Source organism: Gossypium hirsutum, chromosome A05, assembly GCF_007990345.1.
Source record: "Gossypium hirsutum isolate 1008001.06 chromosome A05, Gossypium_hirsutum_v2.1, whole genome shotgun sequence".
NCBI classification, from domain to species: domain Eukaryota; kingdom Viridiplantae; phylum Streptophyta; class Magnoliopsida; order Malvales; family Malvaceae; genus Gossypium; species Gossypium hirsutum.
This window is the reverse complement of record NC_053428.1, coordinates 8,344,593-8,368,128: the sequence shown is the minus strand read 5'-3', so window position 1 is coordinate 8,368,128 and position 23,536 is coordinate 8,344,593. Positions and strand designations below refer to the sequence as shown.

General features: G+C 32.9%; 2 protein-coding genes across 3 annotated transcripts; both read left to right on the top strand.

The window, feature by feature from the left end:
- Positions 1–10,399: 10,399 nt before the first annotated feature.
- Positions 10,400–12,403, top strand: LOC107906634 (transcription factor FER-LIKE IRON DEFICIENCY-INDUCED TRANSCRIPTION FACTOR). 2 transcript variants are annotated; one of them, XM_016833683.2, is made up of 4 exons: positions 10,400–11,414; positions 11,507–11,707; positions 11,829–12,002; positions 12,090–12,403. In XM_016833683.2, the coding sequence occupies exons 1-4, from the start codon at positions 10,926–10,928 to the stop codon at positions 12,123–12,125; spliced, it is 900 nt and encodes a 299-aa protein (XP_016689172.2). In that variant the 5' UTR covers positions 10,400–10,925; the 3' UTR covers positions 12,126–12,403. The 2 variants fall into 2 exon arrangements, with proteins under 2 accessions (XP_016689172.2, XP_016689171.2); XM_016833682.2 differs by having other exon boundaries at positions 10,402–11,414; positions 12,112–12,403.
- Positions 12,404–13,646: 1,243 nt separating this feature from the next.
- Positions 13,647–16,607, top strand: LOC121229296 (superoxide dismutase [Cu-Zn], chloroplastic). Its single transcript, XM_041113182.1, has 8 exons — positions 13,647–14,109; positions 14,681–14,742; positions 14,845–14,884; positions 14,983–15,078; positions 15,168–15,199; positions 15,314–15,389; positions 15,610–15,663; positions 16,421–16,607. Exons 1-8 carry the CDS (start codon positions 13,821–13,823, stop codon positions 16,444–16,446), a joined length of 675 nt encoding a protein of 224 aa, XP_040969116.1. The 5' UTR covers positions 13,647–13,820; the 3' UTR covers positions 16,447–16,607.
- The last annotated feature ends 6,929 nt before the right edge of the window (positions 16,608–23,536 follow it).

The window sequence follows — 23,536 nt, the reverse complement described above, 5'->3', positions numbered from 1 at the left end:
GTAACACCTTCAGTGAGGGGCAGTGGAAACTGACTAAAGGCTCATTGGTTGTGGCTCGAGGAAAGAAGAGCTCAAATTTGTACTTGATGCAAGCTTTGACTTCTCGAGAGACGGTGAATGTGACAGTGAATGACAGCTCAACTGAGTTGTGGCATAAACGACTCAGTCACATGAGTGAGAAGGGGCTTAACTGTTTAGCGAAAAAGAATTAACTTTCGGGTTTAAAGAATGCTACACTGAAGAATTGTGCTCATTGTCTAGCAGGAAAGGAGAGAAGAGTTTCATTTAGAAGCCATCCTCCTCATAGGAAATCAGAGTTGCTAGAGTTGGTCCATTCAGATGTTTGTGGTCCGATAAAAGTAAGATCACATGGTGGTGCACTTTACTTTGTGACTTTCATTGATGATTGTTCAAGAAAGCTATGGGTTTACACTTTGAAGTCTAAAAATCAAGTCTTTGAGGTGTTTAAACAGTTTCAAGCATCAGTTGAAAGGGAAACTAGGAAGAAGTTGAAGTGCATTCGTACTGATAATGGTGGCGAGTACACAGGATCGTTTCATGAGTATTGTCTGCGACAGGGAATTAGACATCAGAGAACACCACCAAAGACTCCACAGTTAAATGGGTTAGCTGAAAGAATAAACCGAACATTGATTGAGAGAGTCAGATGTTTGTTGTCAGATGCAAAGTTGCCAAGATCGTTTTGGGCTGAAGCTTTGAATACAGTGACACATGTGATAAATCTGTCTCCTAGTGTTCCTTTGAAAAGTGATGTGCCAGATAGAGTTTGGTTTGGTAAAGACGTGTCATATGATCACCTACGTGTGTTCGGTTGTAAAGCATTTGTTCATGTTCCAAAGGATGAAAGATCCAAGTTGGATGCCAAGGCTCGACAATGCATTTTTATTGGTTATGGTCTAGATGGTGAGTTTGGTTATAGACTCTATGATCCAGTTCAAAAGAAACTCGTGAGAAGCAGAGATGTTGTCTTCATTGAGGATCAGACCATTGATGACATTGATAAGACGGAGAAAGTGGATTCACAAGGTAGTGGTGACTTGATCGATGTGAATCCGGTTCCCCTAGACTCTTCACCAGATCCTATCCAGGATGATGTGCATGGTGATGTTAGTGGTGACCATCAGACTATAGGTGACTTTGATACTCCTATGGATGATGTTGTGAATGATCAACAACAAGCACCTATAGCACCACCAGCAGTTCCACTTCGAAGGTCTTCCAGAAATCGACGATCTTCTGTCAGGTATTCTCTTGATGAATATGTTCTTTTGACTGACGGGGGAGAACCTGAATGTTATGAAGAGGCTATGGAGAGTGAATGCAAAGATCAGTGAGTTGAAGCGATGAAAGACGAACTTCAATCCTTGCATGAGAACCATACCTTTGAATTGGTGAAACTGCCTAAGGGCAAAAGAGCTTTGAAGAATCGGTGGGTTTACAGGTTGAAGCAAGAAGAGAAGTCTTCATCTCCACGATACAAAGCTAGATTGGTCGTCAAGGGTTATACTCAGAAAAAGGGGGTTGATTTTGAAGAAATATTTTCTCTGGTTGTGAAAATGTCCTCTATAAGAACTATACTGAGTTTGGCAGCTTGTTATGACTTAGAGGTTGAACAAATGGATGTGAAAACCGTTTTTCTTCATGGTGACTTGGAAGAAGAGCTTTACATGGAGCAGCCAGAGGGTTTTGTTGCACAAGGGAAAGAGGACTATGTGTGCAGATTGAAGAAGAGCTTATATGGTTTGAAGCAAGCTCCAAGACAATGGTACAAGAAGTTTGAGTCTGTTATGAGGGAGCAAGGCTACAAGAAGACTACTTCTGATCATTGTGTATTTGTTAAGAGATTCTCTGGTGATGATTTTATTATTCTTTTGCTCTATGTTGATGATATGATTATTGTTGGTCAGAATGCTTTTAGAATTGAGAAGTTGAAACAAGAGTTGAGTAAATCCTTTGCAATGAAGGATTTGGGGCCAGCAAAGCAAATTCTTGGTATAAGATTGACACGTGATAGAAAGGTCAAAAAATTATAGTTATCACAAGAGAGGTACATTGAGAAAGTACTTCAAAGGTTTAGTATGGGCAAAACTAAAGCGGTGAATACTCCATTTGCTATGCACTTTAGATTGAATGTTAAGCATAGTCCTTCCACAGAAAATGAGAAGGAAGAGATGCAGAAAATTCCTTACTCTTCAGCTGTGGATAGTCTGATGTATGTAATGGTTTGCACGAGACCAGACTTGGCTTATGCTGTTGGTACAGTTAGTCGGTTTCTTTCTAATCCAGGCAGAGAGCATTGGAATATAGTGAAGTGGATTATGAGATATCTTCGTGGCACTTCCAACATGAAACTTTGTTTCGGCAATGAGAAACCTGTTCTTGTTGGATATACAGATTCAGACATGGCCGGAGACATTGACTCGAGGAGATCTACTTCAGGTTACTTAATCACTTATGTAGGAGGAGCTGTGGCATGGCAATCGAGACTGCAAAAGTGTGTTGCATTGTCCACCACCGAATCAGAGTTCATTGCAGCAACCGAATCGTGTAAAGAGATGCTTTGGATGAAGAAGTTTGTGCATGAGCTTGGTTTTACTCAGGAGAAGTATGTCCTGTATTGTGATAGCCAGAGTGCTATTCATCTTGGTAAGAACTCAACTTTTCATGATAGATCTAAGCATATTGATGTGAGGTACCATTGGATACGAGATGTTCTTGAAGCTAAGCTGTTAGAGCTTGAGAAGATACACACTAATGATAATGGTGCTGATATGTTGACGAAGGCCTTACCAAGAGGAAAGTTTGAAGCATGTTGTTTGACCTCCGGCATGGAGGCATTCCCCACATAGTTGGAGGGGGAGATTTGTTGGGTGTGGGTCCCACTATGCGAGAAACCCATATTTTCTGCCACAATGTTTTGTCTTCTTTGGTTTTGTCAAAAGCCAATTTTTTTTGGCTTTTTATGTGTGGGATGTGGGCAGCATTTTATTGAGACAAAAATCTCAAATTAAAACAGAGAGTGAGATTGAAGCTCATCAGAGAGAAAGAGAGAAGAAAAAATTAATTTTTCAAGTTTGGTGCAGCAGTGATCAACTCTTCGACCGAAGGTTCATCCGTGGTTCGATTGAGTTGATTTTTGGACAGCAGCTAGGCGATAAGGTGTTCTTGACTTTGTACGGTCGGATTTTTCATCTGAGTCTTGTAGGGTCGAAAATACCCATTTTTCAGCAGCTACATTTTTGGTGATATTCTCTCATTTTGCTCTCTTTTGCTAAAGATTACATATTGTTAGCCTTGTTGGAGTTGAATGCTTGTTGTAGGCTTGATATTGTGATCTTGTAGTTGAACATTTGATGATAGTGGAGCTCTTGATCGGACTCTAAAGTCCCGTGGTTTTTACCCTTGATTTAGAGGGGTTTTCCACGTAAAAATACTGGTGTCTCTATTTATTTTTGTTGTGGTTGCATTAGTCGATTTGTGGTTGATTAAGGTTGCTAGAGAACATATTTTGTGCTATTGTGCTTGCCATAATTTTTTACAGGAGTTATAGGGTGAGAAAGAACACCGGTTGTGCTTTCGCTTTGTTTCAGTTGTTCAGTTTCTTCCCAACACTATGTTGTTTTGTTGTAGCAGATTTTCTGCTTCTCGATAAATAACTTTTACAGATTTATCAAAAAAAAAGAAAGGAAAAACCTCATAAACATGAAGAATCAAAACTTCAAAATCTCTTGAACTAAAAAAAACTTTAACAACTCATGTTCAGAGAAAACACAAAAATAAAATAATACTAATTGTAGTTAGGTCTATTTCTTATCTTAAAACTATGTATTTATAAGTTAAAATTTGCATAAGAGCATAAAAGATAAAATTGTGGTTTTTTTTATCTTAATAATACAAAAAAAAATTAATAGCTTAAATGGTATGCCCATAAGATTATTTATTAAAATAGTATGTTTATTAGTGTTACATGATAAATTGGCGACATTGGACTAAAATGTAATGACTTAAAATATTAAGGGACCTAATATGAAAATTTTTCATTTCTGATGTCCCTGCATATTTTAGGTCATCATATTTCAATCTAGTGCTGTTAATTTATTAGGTGACACCAGCAGAACGTTGTAAAAAACGTACCATTTTGATAAATAAATTTCATGGGCATCCATTTAAGTTATTATATTTTTTATATTATTAAAGTAAAAAACCTTAAGATTGCCCTTAATGAATAAAAGCAATTTTTTCAAGTTTGTCAGATTTCTGTCATAGACTTCAAGACTGTTTTTTTTTTTTGGTATTTTCTTGGTGTTTTTAAGATTTGAGTGTTAATATGTCAATTCCTTCGAAAAAGTAAATTATATACTCAAATTGAAATTTTATAGCTTAAGATATGATTAAAACAGTGAAGCAAAGTCAAGTTGAAATCTTTAAATGAGTCCAAATCATAAAAACTTATTTAAAATTACTTTCAAACTTTTTTTTTATCCAATTCTTCCACTTAGGCAAGAGAAAAACATTAAAATATAAGTTAAAATAAAATAATTGAACACTTAAATAGCAAATTTCGGAGGAAAAAATAAGACAAATAATTTGAATTTATGCATGATATTAGATAACATAAGCTATTACAAATGTATGCAAAGCATAAAAAAATTATAATAATTTGTATAATTACACAATTATATAAAAATATTACAAAATAGAGGTGGAACTAAAAGTGGCTCTAAAATAGAAAATTTCACTTTTAAATTATTTATAATTTATAAAATGTTAAAATTAATATATGATAAATTTGTACATTAACTCTTAAAATGATAATTTTTAATCCTTTAAAAATTTATAAAAATATAAATTATTAAAATAATAAAATTACATTTTAATTTTTGATTATCATATTAATTTTACCTCTCTAAAATATGGTTAGCAGATTATATTTTAATTTTCCTTTATCACACCAATTTCTTCTTTCATTCTCTCTCCTTTTCTTTCTCCGTCACAAAAAGTTTGTACATCAACTACTCTAATAGGAAACACAAAACTATTAACTAAAGATCTAATTTAAGAGCAAAATGATAAAATATATGTAATCTGTAAAATTTGTGGATCATTGAAAGTGAAAAAAACAAAATCAAAGCTTTAGACGTAAGAAAACTTAAACTCCATTCAAAATGCAGCAATGATAGCTTTGATGATATAAAGGTAGAAGACTGCCGCACTCAAAAAATCTTACAGGTTTTAATTGAAAGGGCCGTTTAGTGGTCCTTAATCAAACAAACAAAATATAATAAATAAAAATGATACATATCAAATTTATACATTAATTTTACTTTAATATATAATTTAATAAATAAACTTTGATTTGGTGTAATTATACACATTAAATTTAAATTATGAATCATATATATTTATAAAGTTTTGATTTTGATTTTGATTAAACCTCATGTAACAGCCTTACAGTTAAGGATGTTCACTGCCCCAAGTGTAATTTAAATTCGAGTCACACTAATTCTATTTACTATTTGAGTTTTGACCTATTATTATCATTCACTAACAAAAATTTTAATTTTGATTAGAAGTAACACAAGTGGTAGAAGGAATAAGCAAGGAATAGCGCTTCTTGTGTTTTATGTTGACTAGAAAGAGTTGATGATGGTCATCATTTCTTCCCTTGAGAATACCAATAAAAATTTACAATTATGCGCCCACTAGAGACAATCTTCATGTTGCTTATGTGTGTGCATATGTATTAAGATTCATTTTATATGTAAACCCCTATGATGTTGGACAAGTTGATGTTTTTGTTAGAATTATGTGACCCAAATTCTAAGAGATTGCTTGCAAGTCAAGTTAAACAAAAATATATTTTCTTTCTAGAAGATTTAGTATTTATTAGTATAATATATTTAGCATTTATTAGTATAGTTTATTTGACTTACTAATTTAGCCTATAAATAGGCTCCTTTACAATCTTAGAATTAAAGAGACACCCATTAGATTAGAACTCATAACACATTTAGAGAATTTTGTGTTTACGTTTGAGGGTTCTTTGTTTTTCGGGCTTTCGGGGTTTAGTTTTTATCTCTATCTTTTGTACTCTTCATTCTTTTGCCATTATAGTAAAATTATCTTTGCCCGTGGTTTTTTATCCTCTTTTGAGGGGTTTTTCCACGTTAAGTTTGTGTGTTCATCTTCTCAATTTCTTCTACTATTTTTACTTGTTCGTTGCTTATTCGGGACGATCCTAACAAGTGGTATCAGAGCTAGTTTAACTTTCATAGATCAGCCCGGTCAGAGATGGCAACAACAAGGTTTGAAATTGAGAAGTTCGATGGTGAGACAAATTTCAATCTGTGGCAAGTTCGGATGATGGCAATTCTAGTTCAAAATGGCTTGAAAAAGGTTGTTACAGGGAAAAAGCCTGAGAATCTAAATCAAACAGAATGGGAAGAGCTTGATGAAAAGGCCTTGTCTGCAATCCAGTTGTGCCTCACGAATACAGTATTGCAGGAGGTATTGATGGAGAAGACCTCATTCGCCTTGTGGAAAAGGTTAGAAACTCTTTATGCTACTAAGTCTCTCGCTAACAATTTAGTGTTGAAACAACGTCTATTTACGTTTCGCATGAACGAATGTGAGCTTCTTAAAGATCACATCAGTCAATTCATTACTCTTTTAAATGATTTAAAGAACGTTGAGGTTCATATTGACGATGAAGATCAAGCTATGCTATTATTGTGCTCTTTACCCTCTTCATACAAGTCTTTCAGGGAGACCCTGATTTATGACAGAGACAAACTCTCGTTCAAAGATGTGAAGGGTCATTTGTTGAGTAGAGACAAACTCGACAATGAGTTTGATTTGAATAGCAAAGCAGATAGACAAGCTTCCGTTTTGGTAGCATCAAAGAAACGAGACAAAAGGTGTCGCTATTGCAAAAAGTTAGGTCACGTCAAAGCAGATTGTTATAAACTACGAAATAAAAGAGCTGCTGAGAGTAACGAGGAAGATGTAGCTGGTGCTAATTTGGTCGATGAAGGCGGTGATGATTTCTTGTTAGTGTCAACGAGCGATAACTCCAAGCTTACGTCTGAGTGGATCCTAGATTCAGGATGTTCTTTCCACATGTGTCCCAATAGAGAATGGTTCTCCACATACAGTTCAGTTGAAGGTGGAGTTGTGCACATGGGAAACGATTCATCTAGTAAAATAATCGGTATTGGTACTGTTAAAATTAGGATACACGATGGGACGATTAGGACACTCTCAGATGTCAGGTATGTACCTGATTTACGAAAGAATCTCATCTCCTTGAGTATTTTAGACTTGAAAGGATGCAGAATCAACATCGAGTCGAGCGACATTAAAGTATCTCGTGGAGCTCTCGTTTTGTTAAAAGGTAAAAGAACCGGCAGTCTTTATATACTGGAAGGTTCTACAGTAACCGGTGAAATCGGACGTCCCTCGTCCGTTACGGAGTCAAAGTCAACTCATTTGAAGCGGAGGCAACTTGGTCATAGGAGGGAAAAAGGTATGACTGTTTCGTTGAAGAGAGGTTCTCTTTTGGATGCAGGTTTTGAAAAGTTAGGGCACTGTATTCGTGAAAATCAGACCCGGGTTAGTTTTGATTTGACAGTGCACAAGTCGAAGGCTAGAAGTCTTCCAGCTTCTAAGCATAGATTCGACTCAGTTAATTCCCTGCATAGTTCAAGATAGGCCCGTGGCGGGTTTTGGCAAAGATGGCATTGAAAGAATTCGTGTCAAGGTGGAGATTGTTAGAATTATGTGACCCAAATTCTAAGAGATTGCTTGCAAGTCAAGTTAAACAAAAATATATTTTCTTTCTAGAAGATTTAGTATTTATTAGTATAATATATTTAGCATTTATTAGTATAGTTTATTTGACTTACTAATTTAGCCTATAAATAGGCTCCTTTACAATCTTAGAATTAAAGAGACACCCATTAGATTAGAACTCATAACACATTCAGAGAATTTTGTGTTTACGTTTGAGGGTTCTTTGCTTTTCGGGTTTTCGGGGTTTAGTTTTTATCTCCATCTTTTGTACTCTTCATTCTTTTGCCATTATAGTAAAATTATCTTTGCCCGTGGTTTTTTATCCTCTTTTGAGGGGTTTTTCCACGTTAAGTTTGTGTGTTCATCTTCTCAATTTCTTTTACTATTTTTACTTGTTCGTTGCTTATTCGGGACGATCCTAACAGTTTTCTATTCAAATGCTATTTAAATGACTGTGAATTGATTTTTCATTAGTTTATCAGTATAACCTAAATACCATGTCTATAGGTAGGGACGAAGCCAAAAAAAATTTTTAGGAGGGCCAGATTAAATTTTAATTTTCTATAGTTTATATATTTATAATTTGTAAATGATTAAATCAAATTTTTATAATTTTAAGGGGGCCAAAGTACAATTTTACCTTTATTAATTTAAAAATTTTAAAAAATTTTAAGGGCCTAAAATATAATTTTACATTTTAGGGGGGCCAGGCCCATGCCAGCCCCTGGCTACGCCCCTGTCTATAGGATAGACAAGAGATATGTTAATATTTTTTTGTAATCACTTGATTGGTTTATTTGTAAGATAAAAAGAAATTAAAAAGTATTGAGACTTGTGTTTTATGATACTTTTTTATATTTAATCTGTTAATGAGCATGAATGAGGTTCAAGATGATAATAAAGAAATATATTATTTTATTATTAAAAATATTTAAAATGATATATTATAATATTTAAAAATATTCTGAATGGATTAAGTTGAAACTTGAATATTGAAATTTAAAATTGAATAATATTCTTATTTCTTGAAAGGAGTACGAAAACCTTGACAAAGATTTTTCTTTTTGAACTTTAATTTCATTATGAATTCCTCTTATATTTACTTTTTTTTTATATACAATATTTAGAACTATTAATAGTCTCTTCTCAATTCTTTAATAGGAGGATAATATACTTCACCGTACTTAAATCTATGTTGTAATATATTGATAATAATATCGATGCCAATCGAAACTAAAACGCAATTCACAATATCTAAACAAAGTTAATTCCAGCTTAAAATCATCAGAGGTAAGCTCAACATAAACTTTTGACGAGGCTAATATCAAGGCCGAGATAACCCTTATGGCCCATGTCAAAATTGGTTATGTTGTATAGTCTGGCCTGAAACTTGAACATTAAGCATTAAAATACAAAAGACAATAAATTAAGCCCGTGGAGACCCAATGTTGCTTCATTAATTTATTCATATTTCAACCAAAGAGCACCTCAACTTCATGGAAGGCACGTTTCCCCACGCGCAGTACCATCGAATTCCTCACATGCAAATTTTCTAAGCTTCATATTTGACGGAATCATGATCTTTTCTTTTTAGAAATAAAATACACAAAGCCTAAATATAAAAAAAAAACTAATTACTGTTTGATCTCATAAGAATATTCGAATAGGTATTCTTTTTAAATAAAATCTTGATTTTAAACCGTAGTTCTTCAAGTATCACTAAATAATCAATATTATTACTAACTAAATTATTTTTAGTTTATTAAACAACATTTAATAAATTAAAATTGTCTAATATAAATTTACATACAAGTATGGCATCCAAGCAATAGTCAATAAACAATTAAACACATAAATTAAATTATCAATTGCACTAAACTTGCTATAAATAAAATATTAGACATTAAGTGGTCAGGTGAGATGCAAGCAAAGTCCACACCTCAAATTAGAATATTCTAAAAAAATAAATCGTTAGTATTATACGGTGCAGGTAACAACCATTGTTTCTATATCTGGCGAATTTATAAAATTATTTTTTTTTCGAGAACCATCTTTGATAGTCCCTTTTAAAGAACAATATATGTGCGTGTGCATGCCAATCCAGGCATGAGATGGATATGGTTATCTTAATTTCAAGCTATAGAAAGTCAAAAGAATATTTGAGGTTTGATGCAAATTTCATGCGGCCTATGATTGTTTGCTTAATATCGAAGTCGGGTTTTATTAAACTTATTGACATTGAGTTTTCATTTTGTATATGTTGGATGTTTGCGTACAACACGTATTAGAGGCAATCTATCAACTTTGGATTTGACTGTAGATGAGTTAACAATCACAGGTACTGACAGCAGCAAGTATTTTTGCTGTTTCTTCTGGTGGATATGTATATGTATGTCTTAATCTTGTAAATGTTTGAACTGTAGATTATTTGTGTTTAAAACCACTGTTTATTAAACAAAAGTACGCGATTCCATTCACACCCATGAAATTTGGATGAACTAACTATGCCCTGAAATCTTTATTAAAACAAAACTGCATGTCACCTCAAAAATGTGAATACCAGAGGCTGGAAATAGATTCCCCGGAAAGTTAAAAAGAAAGAAGTAAAACCGAATGTTGATGTCATTGCTGATCATTTGAGGAGTATAGTAAACTTGGAGAACTTGGTCATTGATTTTGATCTCATAATAGCAGTTAGAAGATCAGCATCTCAAGCTTAACCTTGAATTCAGACATGTTTGACTAAAGTAATTCTGCAGAAATTGCGAAACCCTGAATTCAGATCGGTCTTCCTCTAAAGAAAAAGTCACCCTACAGAATATAACAGCAAGTCAACATCAATCCTAAAAACTCGGCTCAACTACAATACGGTGTTTGTTTAATGGAGTTGAATATTATATTTGTTATATATTTTTTATCAATTTCCAGGGCCTGATTGATGTTGCTATGTTACTAGTATTTGAAGTAATTAAAAAAAAATCGCTGGCAGCCTTAGGTTCTTCAGTCGATTCCGTTCACACCATGAAATGACGTGAAGCAGGTCCAGATTTTAATTTGAAAGTTACAATATATACAGCCTACACCTCTCACAGTCAGGCAGTGCATAAGAACCAATGGATGCATCGAGAAATTACCCTCTGCAGTTCCCAAATCAGTTTGAACTATATGATTTCATTGATGATCCGAATTTTGATCAGTTCATCGATCTGATTCGTGGTGAAAGTAAAGATGCAGACGTCGGTTATGATTGCGATCTTATCAATGGTAGTTTTGTTGAGGATAAGCAGATTAGTTCCACACCTGGGGATACTTTTTGCCTTGATGCTTCAAGCACCATTGTGCCAGATCCTAACTATGTTTTCGATCCATTGCCAAGTACTTTTTATGGAGAAATGATGAAGGATGGTGAGGATGATAACGACGAGGAAAACTCTTCCGGGACAACCACCGCAACCGCAACGGCAACCACCCCCACAACACCAACAGCCACAAAGAAACCAAGGGTTGATCGGTCGAGAACTTTGATCTCGGAACGACGGAGGAGGGGTCGGATGAAGGAGAAGCTCTATGCATTGCGTTCCCTGGTTCCTAACATAACAAAGGTATGTGTTACGTATATATGTAAGTATAACATGTGTTGGATCCAGTTGCGAATATAATTCGATGGATAAGGCTTTATTTTATGTTACCGCAGATGGATAAGGCTTCGATTATTGGAGATGCCGTATTGTATGTGCAAGACCTGCAAATGCAGGCTAAGAAACTAAAAGCTGAGATTGCGGGTCTTGAAGCAACATTGGCAGGATCCGAAAGGTACCAAGAATCAATTGAAAACCCTGTTAAGATTCGAGTTGCAAGAAACAATAGCCACCCAGTTTGCAAGAAGATAATGCAGGTAAAGAAAATAATAATAATAATAGTAATATAACAATCACTTGTTTTTAATAATTGTGATATTATTTACTGCCTTTTTTTTTCCATGGAAATGAAACAATGGTTTTCACTTTACAATGCAGTTGAATATGTTTCAAGTGGAGGAAAGAGAGTTTTACATTAGATTGATATGCAACAAAGGTGAAGGGGTTGCAATATCACTTTACAACGCCCTTGAGTCCCTCACTAACTTCAAAGTTCTGAATTCCAATTTGGCCACTGTTTCTGACAGATTTGTATTAACATTTACTCTAAATGTAAGTCAACCTTTACTCTTTTTCTATTCTTACGCGAATTCCAGTACCATATATAGCTGCTGAGGTTTTAAATTGCAAAACTTGCAGACTGATTTATATAAAACTGCAGATGAGAGATTGTGAGCAGTCAATGAACTTGCCAAACCTGAAGTTATGGGTGTGCGGGGCTCTTCTGAACCAAGGATTTGAGTTTATAACACCTTTATCTTCCTAATCGGTCTCGTCAGTGCCTGTTAATGATGCTTGTTCTTCATCGACAATGAAGTCCCATAACTGTTAGTTTGTTATGTAATAGTTCTATTTTCTTGAACACTCGAGGTTGAACTTGATTAGCGAAACCAAGACTTTAATACTCTTCCAATAGACTACACGGGTTGCAATAACAAATTGATTTGTTTTCTTACTAGTGTTAATGATCTGTGGCATTTGGATCATGCCTGAAACACAAATTTGTGCTAATATACGTGTATTAATGTCTTGTTTCCGCAAAATGATCTTATAATTTTCAGTGGCTAACTCTAATTTATCGTTATTTGAATAAACAATCCCGACGAAGCAGAAAATTAGAAAATTGATCTAAATTAAGATTAAGCCATTTTATTTTAATTTACTGTTAATTTGTTTCCTACAATTGTGATCGAATCTCGCTAACTTGCTCAAAAAATATTTAAAAAAAAATTGTTGAGCGTCCAATTTTTTAGTTTTGGCAGTGAATCGGATTCTCAACAATGGTTGGCATTGTTCCCGGGTTGTGCTGGGATTTTTTTCTCTCACCTCTACCAAAAATCAGCATATCATGAGTAATTTTGTTTACAGAGGGAGAATGCCTCGAGGAATTAGATTGTTTGTTGGCGCACGACCACCTCCATAAATGAAAATTACCCCTTTAGTCAAGTTAATTTAATGTAAAATTATATTTTATCTTCTAAAATTTAAAATTAAATTATGCTTTTTTCAAAGACAAAAATTTTATAATTTAATCTTTTCAAATTTATAAAATATTACATTAATACAATAATAAAATTATATTTTTAACTCTATCAAAAGTTTATAATTTAAATTTGACTCATTTAGAACAAATTTTGACTTTGCCTCTGACTAAGGAGATGTTAGCACTAGCCTTTGTTGAGTTTTGAAACTCTTAGCTGTAGTATATAGGTCACCATTTACGGGCTTGTAGGACCACCAATTTAAGTGCTCTCAGCTTTGTAAGTCAAGCCCATCGGGCTTCTCCTAATGGCACATTAACTCTCAATAACGCACAAGAGATAAAACTCCCATAAAAAAATAATACTTTTAATTGTTGATCCCACAAGCAACATTTAAAAAAATTATTCCAAATAAATTGACCCATCAACAAACTTAATTTTTAACTATAAAAAAAATAACTTAATAAATTTAATTAAATATTTGTATAGTGATAATTATATTTTGTTAAACATTTAACTTTTTATACAATTAAACACTCAGTTTTAATAATTTTTTTTGTATTAGATGATTTTTGTTTTAAATTTGTGATGTTCATGGAACTTTTAAATGTTATTATATAGTCATTAACGATAGCGGTTTGTTAAGTGTCATTAGTGACTCAAGGATCCTGATTTAAGCAAATATAAGTTACCGAAGTTGTAATTTACCAAAAAACACATTTTATAATGAGAAAACATCTTTTAAGGTCTGTGCAAACCAGATTGTCCTCATTCCCAAAAACACGATTTAAGCAAAAGCACAGTAGAATCTAGTTAAATCCCAGGGGTCACTGCAGCCACGTCTCACATTATCTCCATCATAATCCTACACTCTGCACCCACTCATCAAATGCAAGCTGCAGCAATAGTAGCCATGGTAGCCCACGCTATTCTCACTATAACCCCATCTCACCACACTCTCCTTCATGCACTGTCGACACCTAACCCTTCAGACCCACAAGTTCTCCAATCCACATTTCATGGTGTCTCTCTCAACCTCCCTCGTCCATCCTTTTCCATTGCTGCTACTGTCCGCAAGAAGCAGTTTTCCGTGCTTGCTGTATCCAAGAAAGCTGTCGCGGTTCTTAAAGGTGATTCTAAAGTTGAAGGCGTTGTCACCTTGACTCAAGAAGATGATGGTCTGTTTTCTTTTCACTTTGTGTATTTACTTGTTTCCCAATGCATCTTGTGGTTTGGGTTTTTGGTTTTATACTTTTTATTGGAGAAATTCTGTTTCTTTTTGTGAATTCGTTGTTTATTTATGGAGAAGAAGCGAGAGAAAGAGCATGAGTATATTTTGTTTTTGTTTTTTTTTTTTTTTTGAGGGGGGGGTTTCCTTTTAACTTTTTGTTGATGAATTCATTTCCATCTTCGATGCTTTGAGGTTGGATAGGACTATGGTTAGGGTGGTACTCAGTTCTGGATCATATTTGCGTCAATGTTGCGATTTGCGAAAGCCAGATTTTTAGTTCTAACTGCTATCTCGATTTTCCTCTGTTTATTTAGAGCTGATATTGATATAAGTGTTTCCTTGGTGCTGTATACTTGTATTAAATATTCCAATGTTCACGTTAAAGTTGAAAGGACTGTCTAGCCTCTTACAAATTTTAGACATTGTGAAACTTTACATCAATACATGTTCTGTTGGCTTATCTTTTTGGCAATTGAGTGTTGCTGTCTTCTGTGAATGCTTAATTTCACTATAAATAGGTCGAACAACTGTGAATGTTCGTGTTACTGGTCTTACTCCAGGGCTTCACGGGTTCCACCTTGTAAGTGTTTTTTGGCTTTAGCTGCTCATTCTCAGTGTATATCAGCACATAAAAGTTCTTTTGAAGTCTGGTTTTAATCTTTACTTTTTGTTCTACATGTAGCATGAGTATGGTGACACAACAAATGGATGCATGTCAACGGGTAGGACGTATTGCATTTGAATCTCATTCCATAGGATCTTATTGTTTTAGAGTTCTTTTATGTATAACTTTTTTCATTTTTAAAATTTTAAATGATAGGAGCACATTTCAATCCTAACCGTATGACACATGGTGCTCCTGAGGACAAAGTCCGCCATGCGGGTGACCTGGGAAACATAGTTGCTAATGCTGATGGTAATGCATTCTTAAATTTTATTCATTTTCCTTTCTAAATTAGTTTGAACAAATTAAGTTATTCATTGCTTAATGTTTGAGTGGTGCAGGAGTGGCAGAGGCAACAGTCGTGGACAAGCAGGTGTAGTAATGCATGCATATTCCCTTGTGTGCTTTGCACATGCATGAATTTTCTTTTCAATGAGAGAGGGTTCTCACTCCTGCTTCCTTTGTAACTTTTGACTTTCATGTGCAGATACCACTAAGTGGCCCAAATTCTGTCATTGGAAGAGCATTTGTAGTTCATGAGCTTGAGGATGACCTTGGAAAGGGTAATTATTTATTTGGCTTGCAATTCTTACCTTTGCGTTTGTGCAGAAACTTCCCAATAAGTTAGAGAAGGGAGACCTGTAGTGGCTATTTTTATGTTGTTTGGAGGGTGGATTTTGATCCTAAAAATAAATTTCTTTTTGTGTACGTCTTCTGCAAAGCTTCCTTCATATTTGCTTGTTTTAGTTTTTCTTATACTGCTATTTACTTATGCATCTACAGGTGGACATGAACTTAGCCTAACGACAGGAAATGCAGGTGGAAGATTGGCATGTGGTATGTGCACAAGCACTTTAATCTTTAGTTCTATATCTATCTGTTTCCAGAGCAAACAAGAAGTTCATATTTTTTCCAGACTCATCTCTGATTTGTTTTTTGCATCTATGTTTTGAGCATAAATATCTTTGACTTGGTTGTTATTTTAGCGAAGCAAAAACATAAGTTATTAACTTGGGGGACTCTGCAGTACCGTCTGCAGCTTGTTTTACCAGTTTCTGATGGATTTCATTTCATTTTGAGCTTCATTGGCCTGGTTCAAGCATTGGTTTTGCTTGAGGGGCTCCAGCTTTTCTCAATACCTGAATAAATTAGATTTGACTTTTATTTATATAAATTTGGAGGAAAAGTAGTGGAAAAGACAAGGGGTTGAAAATATCATGGTTTTCATGTTGATAGATTGGCAGTCTGCTAGGAGTAGGAAAAAGTCTTGGATGGACTCTTGAACTGTTGATTTAGTTGGTACGCCTTTGGCTTGGAATGAATGTGATGTATCTGCTCCCTAGTGTGCCAATTTAGTACCTTCAGTAGTATAGGGGAAAGGGATGTTCAATTCCTGTGGGAGGGTTTGAACGTTGGATATCAGTTAGGTGGTGTTGTCCTGTTGTGCCTATGAATTCTGACAATCATGGATGGGCATACCTGCCTGAAGAATTCTTCCCAGGCATAACGTTTATCTTGTTCATATCATGTAAAACATTATATTGAAACTTTGAAGTTCATCTCATATTTACTTGTTCTGGTAATGTATATGCAGGTGTTGTGGGTTTGACACCAATATAAAGAAACCAGCTTGGTCTTCGGCCATTGTTGTTTGCTTTTCCTACACATTAGTTACTTGCAATGGGTTGTAAGTGTTTTAGAAGTTACTTATTGAATCCAGTAATTTGGCTTTAAAACCAACTAATTTCAATTAATTATGAATAGAAAATTGATTTTAGATATTTTATTATTTTTAAATAATAGTACTGACCATGGTATCTGATTGGAATAGGGCTTGAATTTTTCCTTTAAAAAATGAAATTGTAGCTGGGCTCGGCCCGTGACCTACCTCCTCCTATTGAGACTATTAATAGCTTGCCATGCTCTTTAGGGCTTAACAATTTTGGATCTCTTAATTAATGGCGTAAAATAAAGAAGATGGCCTCAGGTTTATGTTAATGTCCATTCTTCACTCCATTCTATTTATTTGTCTTGTAGTGTCAAATTGGATAAGATTAGATCACTTTCACAAGTTGTAATATTAATAAAACTAGCAAATAAGTCAATCTTAAATTTATGGTTCATTCTCTCATTGAACTTACACAGAAACAAGTCATGTTATCAGCTCCCATAACTAATAAAATATGTATTTTTTCGTTTACATTAATCTAATACTACTTGGAAAAGAAAAAAAAGCTTTTAAATGTCACATCTATGTTCGTTGCTGATTGGAGTTTTACTATAAATTATTTATCTGCTTATGCTTTAGACTTTTTCCTTTTTTATACATGATGATACAATAAACTGTATATTGTATAGTAAAATAAAGAAAACTGAACATGTCAACTAAACTTTTAATAAAGGGTTTCTTTTTTTGGGAGATGGGAATGCAATATTTGACTTTTTATATATTATAGAAATTTGTTTGATATGATAACCCAGGGTTCATGAAAATTCTCTCAATGATATCGTTTACAAGGTTATTGTTGTACCCAGTGATAGTTATAATTTACAAATACAAAATGTGGTATCAGTTGGTTTAGCAACAATAATAAAATTGCACCCATTGCACAAAATAAGTATGTTGGTTTCACAATCATTGGAAAGAAAATCATGAACCGAGAAGAAAATACTCTAAATGATTAGGTTGAAATTAAGGGCCAAAGAATACCGGCAGTTAGGCCAGGCCACCTAAGCAAAACTCAAATTAACCATAAAAATTGGGGAGAAAATTCAGTCTTGTATATACCAAACAAGCATGAAATGTGCTATAATTGCATAATTAATTTCTGCTTCTAGATTGTGAGAATGTGCATCTGGTAATAGGATCCTATGCGTATGCCTCTTCTACCGTTTAGAAGCTAACAAATATTATATTTATATATATAGCTTTACCTCAATATTAGGTAAACAAGACAATGCATAAATTATCTCACAAAAGTGGGCTGCCAATATAATCAAGGTAATCTCTAACAACTTGAAAAATGAAAAATATTTTATTTTTATTTTTATTTTTATGGCGTATCACAAAAGAAAATAAAAATAGTTAAAAAGAATAAATGAATTATTATGTCATTAATTTGTTGTAATTACACTACTTTTTTTAATTTTTTTAAATAAATCATATATCAATTGTTTGTTTGTTCTATATTATATATATCCTAAAAATTATAAGATAAACTTTGGTTTTTGTTTATAGAGTTCTTTAATGATCTAAAAATAATAATGAGAATTTGATCAGAACAACAAATATATGTAAATAAGCTAGATTTGGTACTTCATGCATGCTGTGTCATATTTTGCATTTATCTCGTCTTAGTTATATGAACATAAACTTAAAGTAAATTATTAAAAGATCCAAAATTCAAAACATGAATATAATATACAGACATTAAACATGTATATTTATTGTAAAGAGAATGTATGACAACTTTGAGATCATACTTTTCCAGATTTGGTTATGTTTAAGCATACAGATGATGGTATTTATTAATTGGGTTTTTAGGTTTATTTTTAAATATTTGGAATTGGAAATTAAGAGAGGTAATGTGAAGGGTGGTGTGAGCAATGAATAGGTATAGAGTTAAAAGGTGGTTAGGTTGATTTAACATGAGTGCTTGAAGAGTTATAAAACTGAAATCACGAGGCAATTGTGAGAAGCAAGTTAGAAACAAGTGAGAAAGAGTAAGCAGTGTAGTAGTGTAAAGCCTAATTTAAGGGATATAGTTGGCATAAAGTCGTTGTTTTTAGTGGAAAGGACTTCGATTTTGATAGCTACCCTTGCCCTTATTTATCTTCTTTGCTTCACCCAAAGTTGTTCTCAAAAGCATCATATCTGCTACTACAAGTCATCCCTCAAACTAAAACTATGCTACCAAATTTCTTCCTTTATTGAAAGGGGGGAGGGGGCTATTTGGCATGCAATTTAAACTTCCCTTATATCTCATCTTCTTTCATGCAATTGGGGTTGTTCTTAACTATCAAAGAAGGCATTGACTTCACCCCCCCCCTTCTGCCTATGCATTGCTTTTACTTTTGGTTTAGGGTTTCCTCATTTAAATATAAGCATTTAAGAAGTTTGAGCGGAAAGCCAAGCCAAAAATCTTTATTCATATCTCACGCCTCGACTGTCTCTATCACACTAAGGTGATATCATCTAACATCAACAGTTTGAACTCCTTTTAATATATATATATATAGAATTAATAAAGTTGGACGTTTCAATTGGACCTGACTTTCTTCACTTCACTATACATAATTAATAGTGTTAGATAAGGAGAAGAAGACAAGGTGCTTTGCACAGCATACTAAATCATCAGCTGCCACCAAGTAAATCTCCAAATGCTTTAGAGTGAAGCTTAAACAGATCATGTAACCAAGTAAAGAACATGATTTGGGACGAAAAATCATGTCAAATTTCAGACTAATTTATCATGTATATATTCAATCAGCAGATAGGTATATCCTAGCTACAAATCAACTTGAAAAGAGGTCTTTTTTTTTTGTTTGGCATAATAATTTTTGTTAAAATATAAAATTCGAAGAGGTTACAAAATTGAAACACCTACTCAAACATCTCTGTCTAATCGAACTCCCTATAAAAATATGATGACAAAAAATATCAAATATTTTTCAAAATTAGAGAAAAAAAAACACTCAAATTACGAAATCACAACACCCAGCATACTTGAAAAGAGTGTGTAAAAAAATAAAAACGTATAAGGTGTGAGAACCGGTTGAGAGAGACTTTAGTCCAGGCATCCTTTTCTTTCCTATAAGCTAAGCCTGAATGGTATATATAAATATATGATTTTCCTCTTAAATCTCTGCAAATGACAAAGTAATTTGTTGATGTTGTTGTCAATCCAAAGACAGTTGGATCCTGACATGATAACCATGGCTGCTGCCACCCAGTCCAAAGTAACATAATTCATATAAAAAAGCCAAGAACATATAAATCTTGAGACTGAAAATGAGTGGATATTCAGCATTAACTCATCACACCACCAGGCCCCACGCACTTCTCCATAAAAACAAGCAAAATTAGTACCACCTAATTATAATTAAATAACATGACAACTCATTCTATATATGATATGATAGAAATCATCCAACAGTTTTAATTTTATCAAATTTCGATTCAAGCCTGCATGAGTGTCACAAATACACTGAACTTTGGCTTCTTAACTTCACATGTTAAATGAGATCCAGATCATAGAAGCTTTTGATATCAATGCATTTTACTTGCTGCTTCTTCTTTTTTCATATGAAATTCCCATTCCTTTTCTTAATTCCAATTTATTCTCAATTAATCACCAAGATATAGAAAAAAAAAGAAAAAGTCCATTAACCGCCGCACCACGATTAATTAAGTTATTGATGTAATGTTGAATTATTTATCCATGCTTATAAAAAAAATCAATTACGTGGTTTGTAACATAAGGAATGGGTATTCTTACTTTCTCTCTCCTTACCATTTGGCAATTGGCATCATAAAAATAGTCCTTCTCTCCACCGTTTCAGCTGACTCTTACTTGATAAGATTGGGTTTTTTTTCCTTATATATCAGGGATTGAATTGAAGTTGGACGGTTTTGAAAGCAAATATTTTAAATTAAATTCATTCATTTTCAATGGGTATAATTTGTATATAAATATATTTTAGTTTTTTTAGTAATTTGCCTCGCTTTATTTAAATCATATACATATATAGATTTTCTCAAAATTTATTTTAATGTGTTTTCGTATATATTTTAATTATTAGTATACTTACTCGTAAACTTGAAACAAAACTAACCTATTAATGGAATAAATCCAAAAATAATTAAAACATAATTTATATTAAAATTACTAAATATACGTTTAAATAATATAGTTAAATTTCTAAACGAATAAAAAACGAGTATTGAAAAAGATTGAAGAATTGCGGCCGTGCCTTTGCGTACCTTACTTTACGTCCCTCGCGTAACTAACAACGTCAAGAATCAGGCCACTTTTGCCCCCCCCCCCTCTGCAAAATATTACATCTTACCTTTCTTTCTTTTATTTATTTATTTATATTATTATCGGTAGTAGTAGTATTCAGTGGAGAAACTATAATTGTTAAAAAAAAGATCCATGTACTAATTATTTAAGGGTTACGTTTATATTATTTATGCCTCATCTGGTTGTTAACATAATAAAATAAAATAAACTTTATTTTTTACTCAAATATAAAATAAAGAATAATTAGTGTAATTTAAACTTGAAATTGAAAATATAAGTAATAACACTTATAAAAATAAATAAATAAAACCTCTTCAAAATAAGGAAAGAGTTACTTCTCTTTGCTAAAAATAAATCATGGTGCAATTAAATATAACCAATTGAATTATTTTATTGCTAAACCATATACAAAAACATGTGTAAAAATAATACTTTTACTAAATGTAGCATTAGTGTATCACTATAATATCATCTGATTAATTTCGTCAATTAATTATTTTAGGGGGAGAACATAAAGTTAAGTTATGTTCAAAAAACTATTTTTAGGGTAAATTGTGTTCCGATAGTAGACATTATTTTGGCTGTTAAAAGAATGGAGATAATTTTGTTTATAGAGTTTACAATTAAAAATATGATAAATAAATTCATGTTTGAATAATTAGAATGTAGAATCAAAACAATACAAAAGATGAAAGAATAAAAATAATTAATCCAAATCAAAACTCACACATGCCGACACATTTTGATGATAGAGACCCAACTATAACAATTGCATCGTCAAAATAAAAATCATTTTATAATTTTAGTTATTTTTGTCATAAGATTTAAATTGATAAAATTGTGGGCAATGAATCGTTAACTTGTATTGTATGTAGATGTTATTAAATGTTGGTAATTTTTTAAAGTTTATAATTGCAAATAATAATGAGCTAAAATCAAAGTAAAATAGTAGAAAGAATAATGGGGCTAACAATAAAAACTAAATTTGGAGATATAATTAAGGTAAGGTGTTAGTGAAATCTCAAATATTGAAGTGGCCTTGGTGTTTACCGAGGCATTGATAGAGTTTTTTAGAAATACAAATTGAAGATAAATGGGGATTGTTGGGATGTGAAGAATAAGATTAAAAAGGTTTAGAAAAATGATAAGAGATACAGAAGAATTAATGGCGCCCTAATACCCCCAAATTAGGGAAGCGATACAAAAATGAAAATGAAGACAATTTAATTTGGTTTGGCGGAAAGGCATGGGAATTAGGCATTTGTCTAACAATAGCAAACGTGACCCAATCAAAGTACACGTTACATTACTACTTTTGCACTTTCACATTTCATTCTTCAGTTAATGGCATGGATCAATGTTAGGATTTTCTTTTGGTGTTAAACCTAACTTAATTCGTTTGGGGTTATAATTCAATCCACCTAGCTAATCAAAAAACTTTTTTTTTTAAGATGCCTATTTCTTTTCTAAAAATAAATTCACCTTCTTTTCTTTTTCTTAATTTACTCCAAATATGAATACGTGTTTAAATAAAAATATTTTATTTATTTTAGGAGTACCTTCAATTTAGAACTTGAAAATTAAGCAAACCCCATTAAGATTTTAATAAATTTAGCATTTTAATTTAGATAACATGTGGTGGGGAAATTATTTTAATAACATGTTGATATGTGGTGGGCGAAAATTATAAATGGTAAATTAAATAGAGAAAAGCGAAAAGGGAAAATTAGTCACAGAACCCATGTGTTGACATATTTTCTTGACTTGTGAAATAAACATGCTCTGTTCAACAAAAGCCCACTTGACAGTTTGACAGTTGATGAGTTGTGTCCCTTTCTTTTCTTGTTGGATTGGGGCGCTTCCCCCCTACTCCTAACCCTAAAATTTCTTACAGCCTAGCTAGCTATTCCCACAAGCTTTTCATGAGACTCACAGCCAAACATAACAATTCACAATACACCATACTCTTTTTCTTTTTCTTTTAAATACGGTAATAAATTTAATAATTAATTATTTACGTTTTACGTGATTTATTAAGGGATTAATAGTGAATTTAAAATTATTTTATATCTAAAATAAATATCAAATTCTCAATAACGGACTAAAGTAAGAGGAACTCTTAGTATCTTATCGTGAATATAATATTAAAATCACCATTAAATCTAACTAAAAAAAGAAGGGATAATAAAATTGGGTTTCCTTAGGAGTAAAAATGAGGGTAGCATTCGTATGCTTGTAACGTGTAAATCATGGCTTTTTCTTTTAACGGGGATATTTTTCTTATAATTATTTTGAGTGTAAATAACAAAATATATTAGTTTGTAACTTGGGTGCCGAACTGTGTGCGATAAAGTTAAGACCAACTCAATTGAACTGTCCTAACTCCCTCTTTTGCCCTCTTTTTCAGCACCTTATCAACTTCACCTAATTCTCGACTATACTCTTTACCTACACTTATCTTCTCCACTCTAAGATAAGATATTACCAAAGCTTTAGATTTTCTTTAATACATATATAACCCCTTCAAATTCTAACTAATTAAACAAGAAATAAAATTTTTAAATTTACTATAATAATAAATCATATCCAATTGTGACCAAAGATTTAAGTAATCAATGCTTACTATGATATGTAGTATTGTCAATTCTAAACCAATAAAACAGATAACCCTTTGTAATTAATGATTT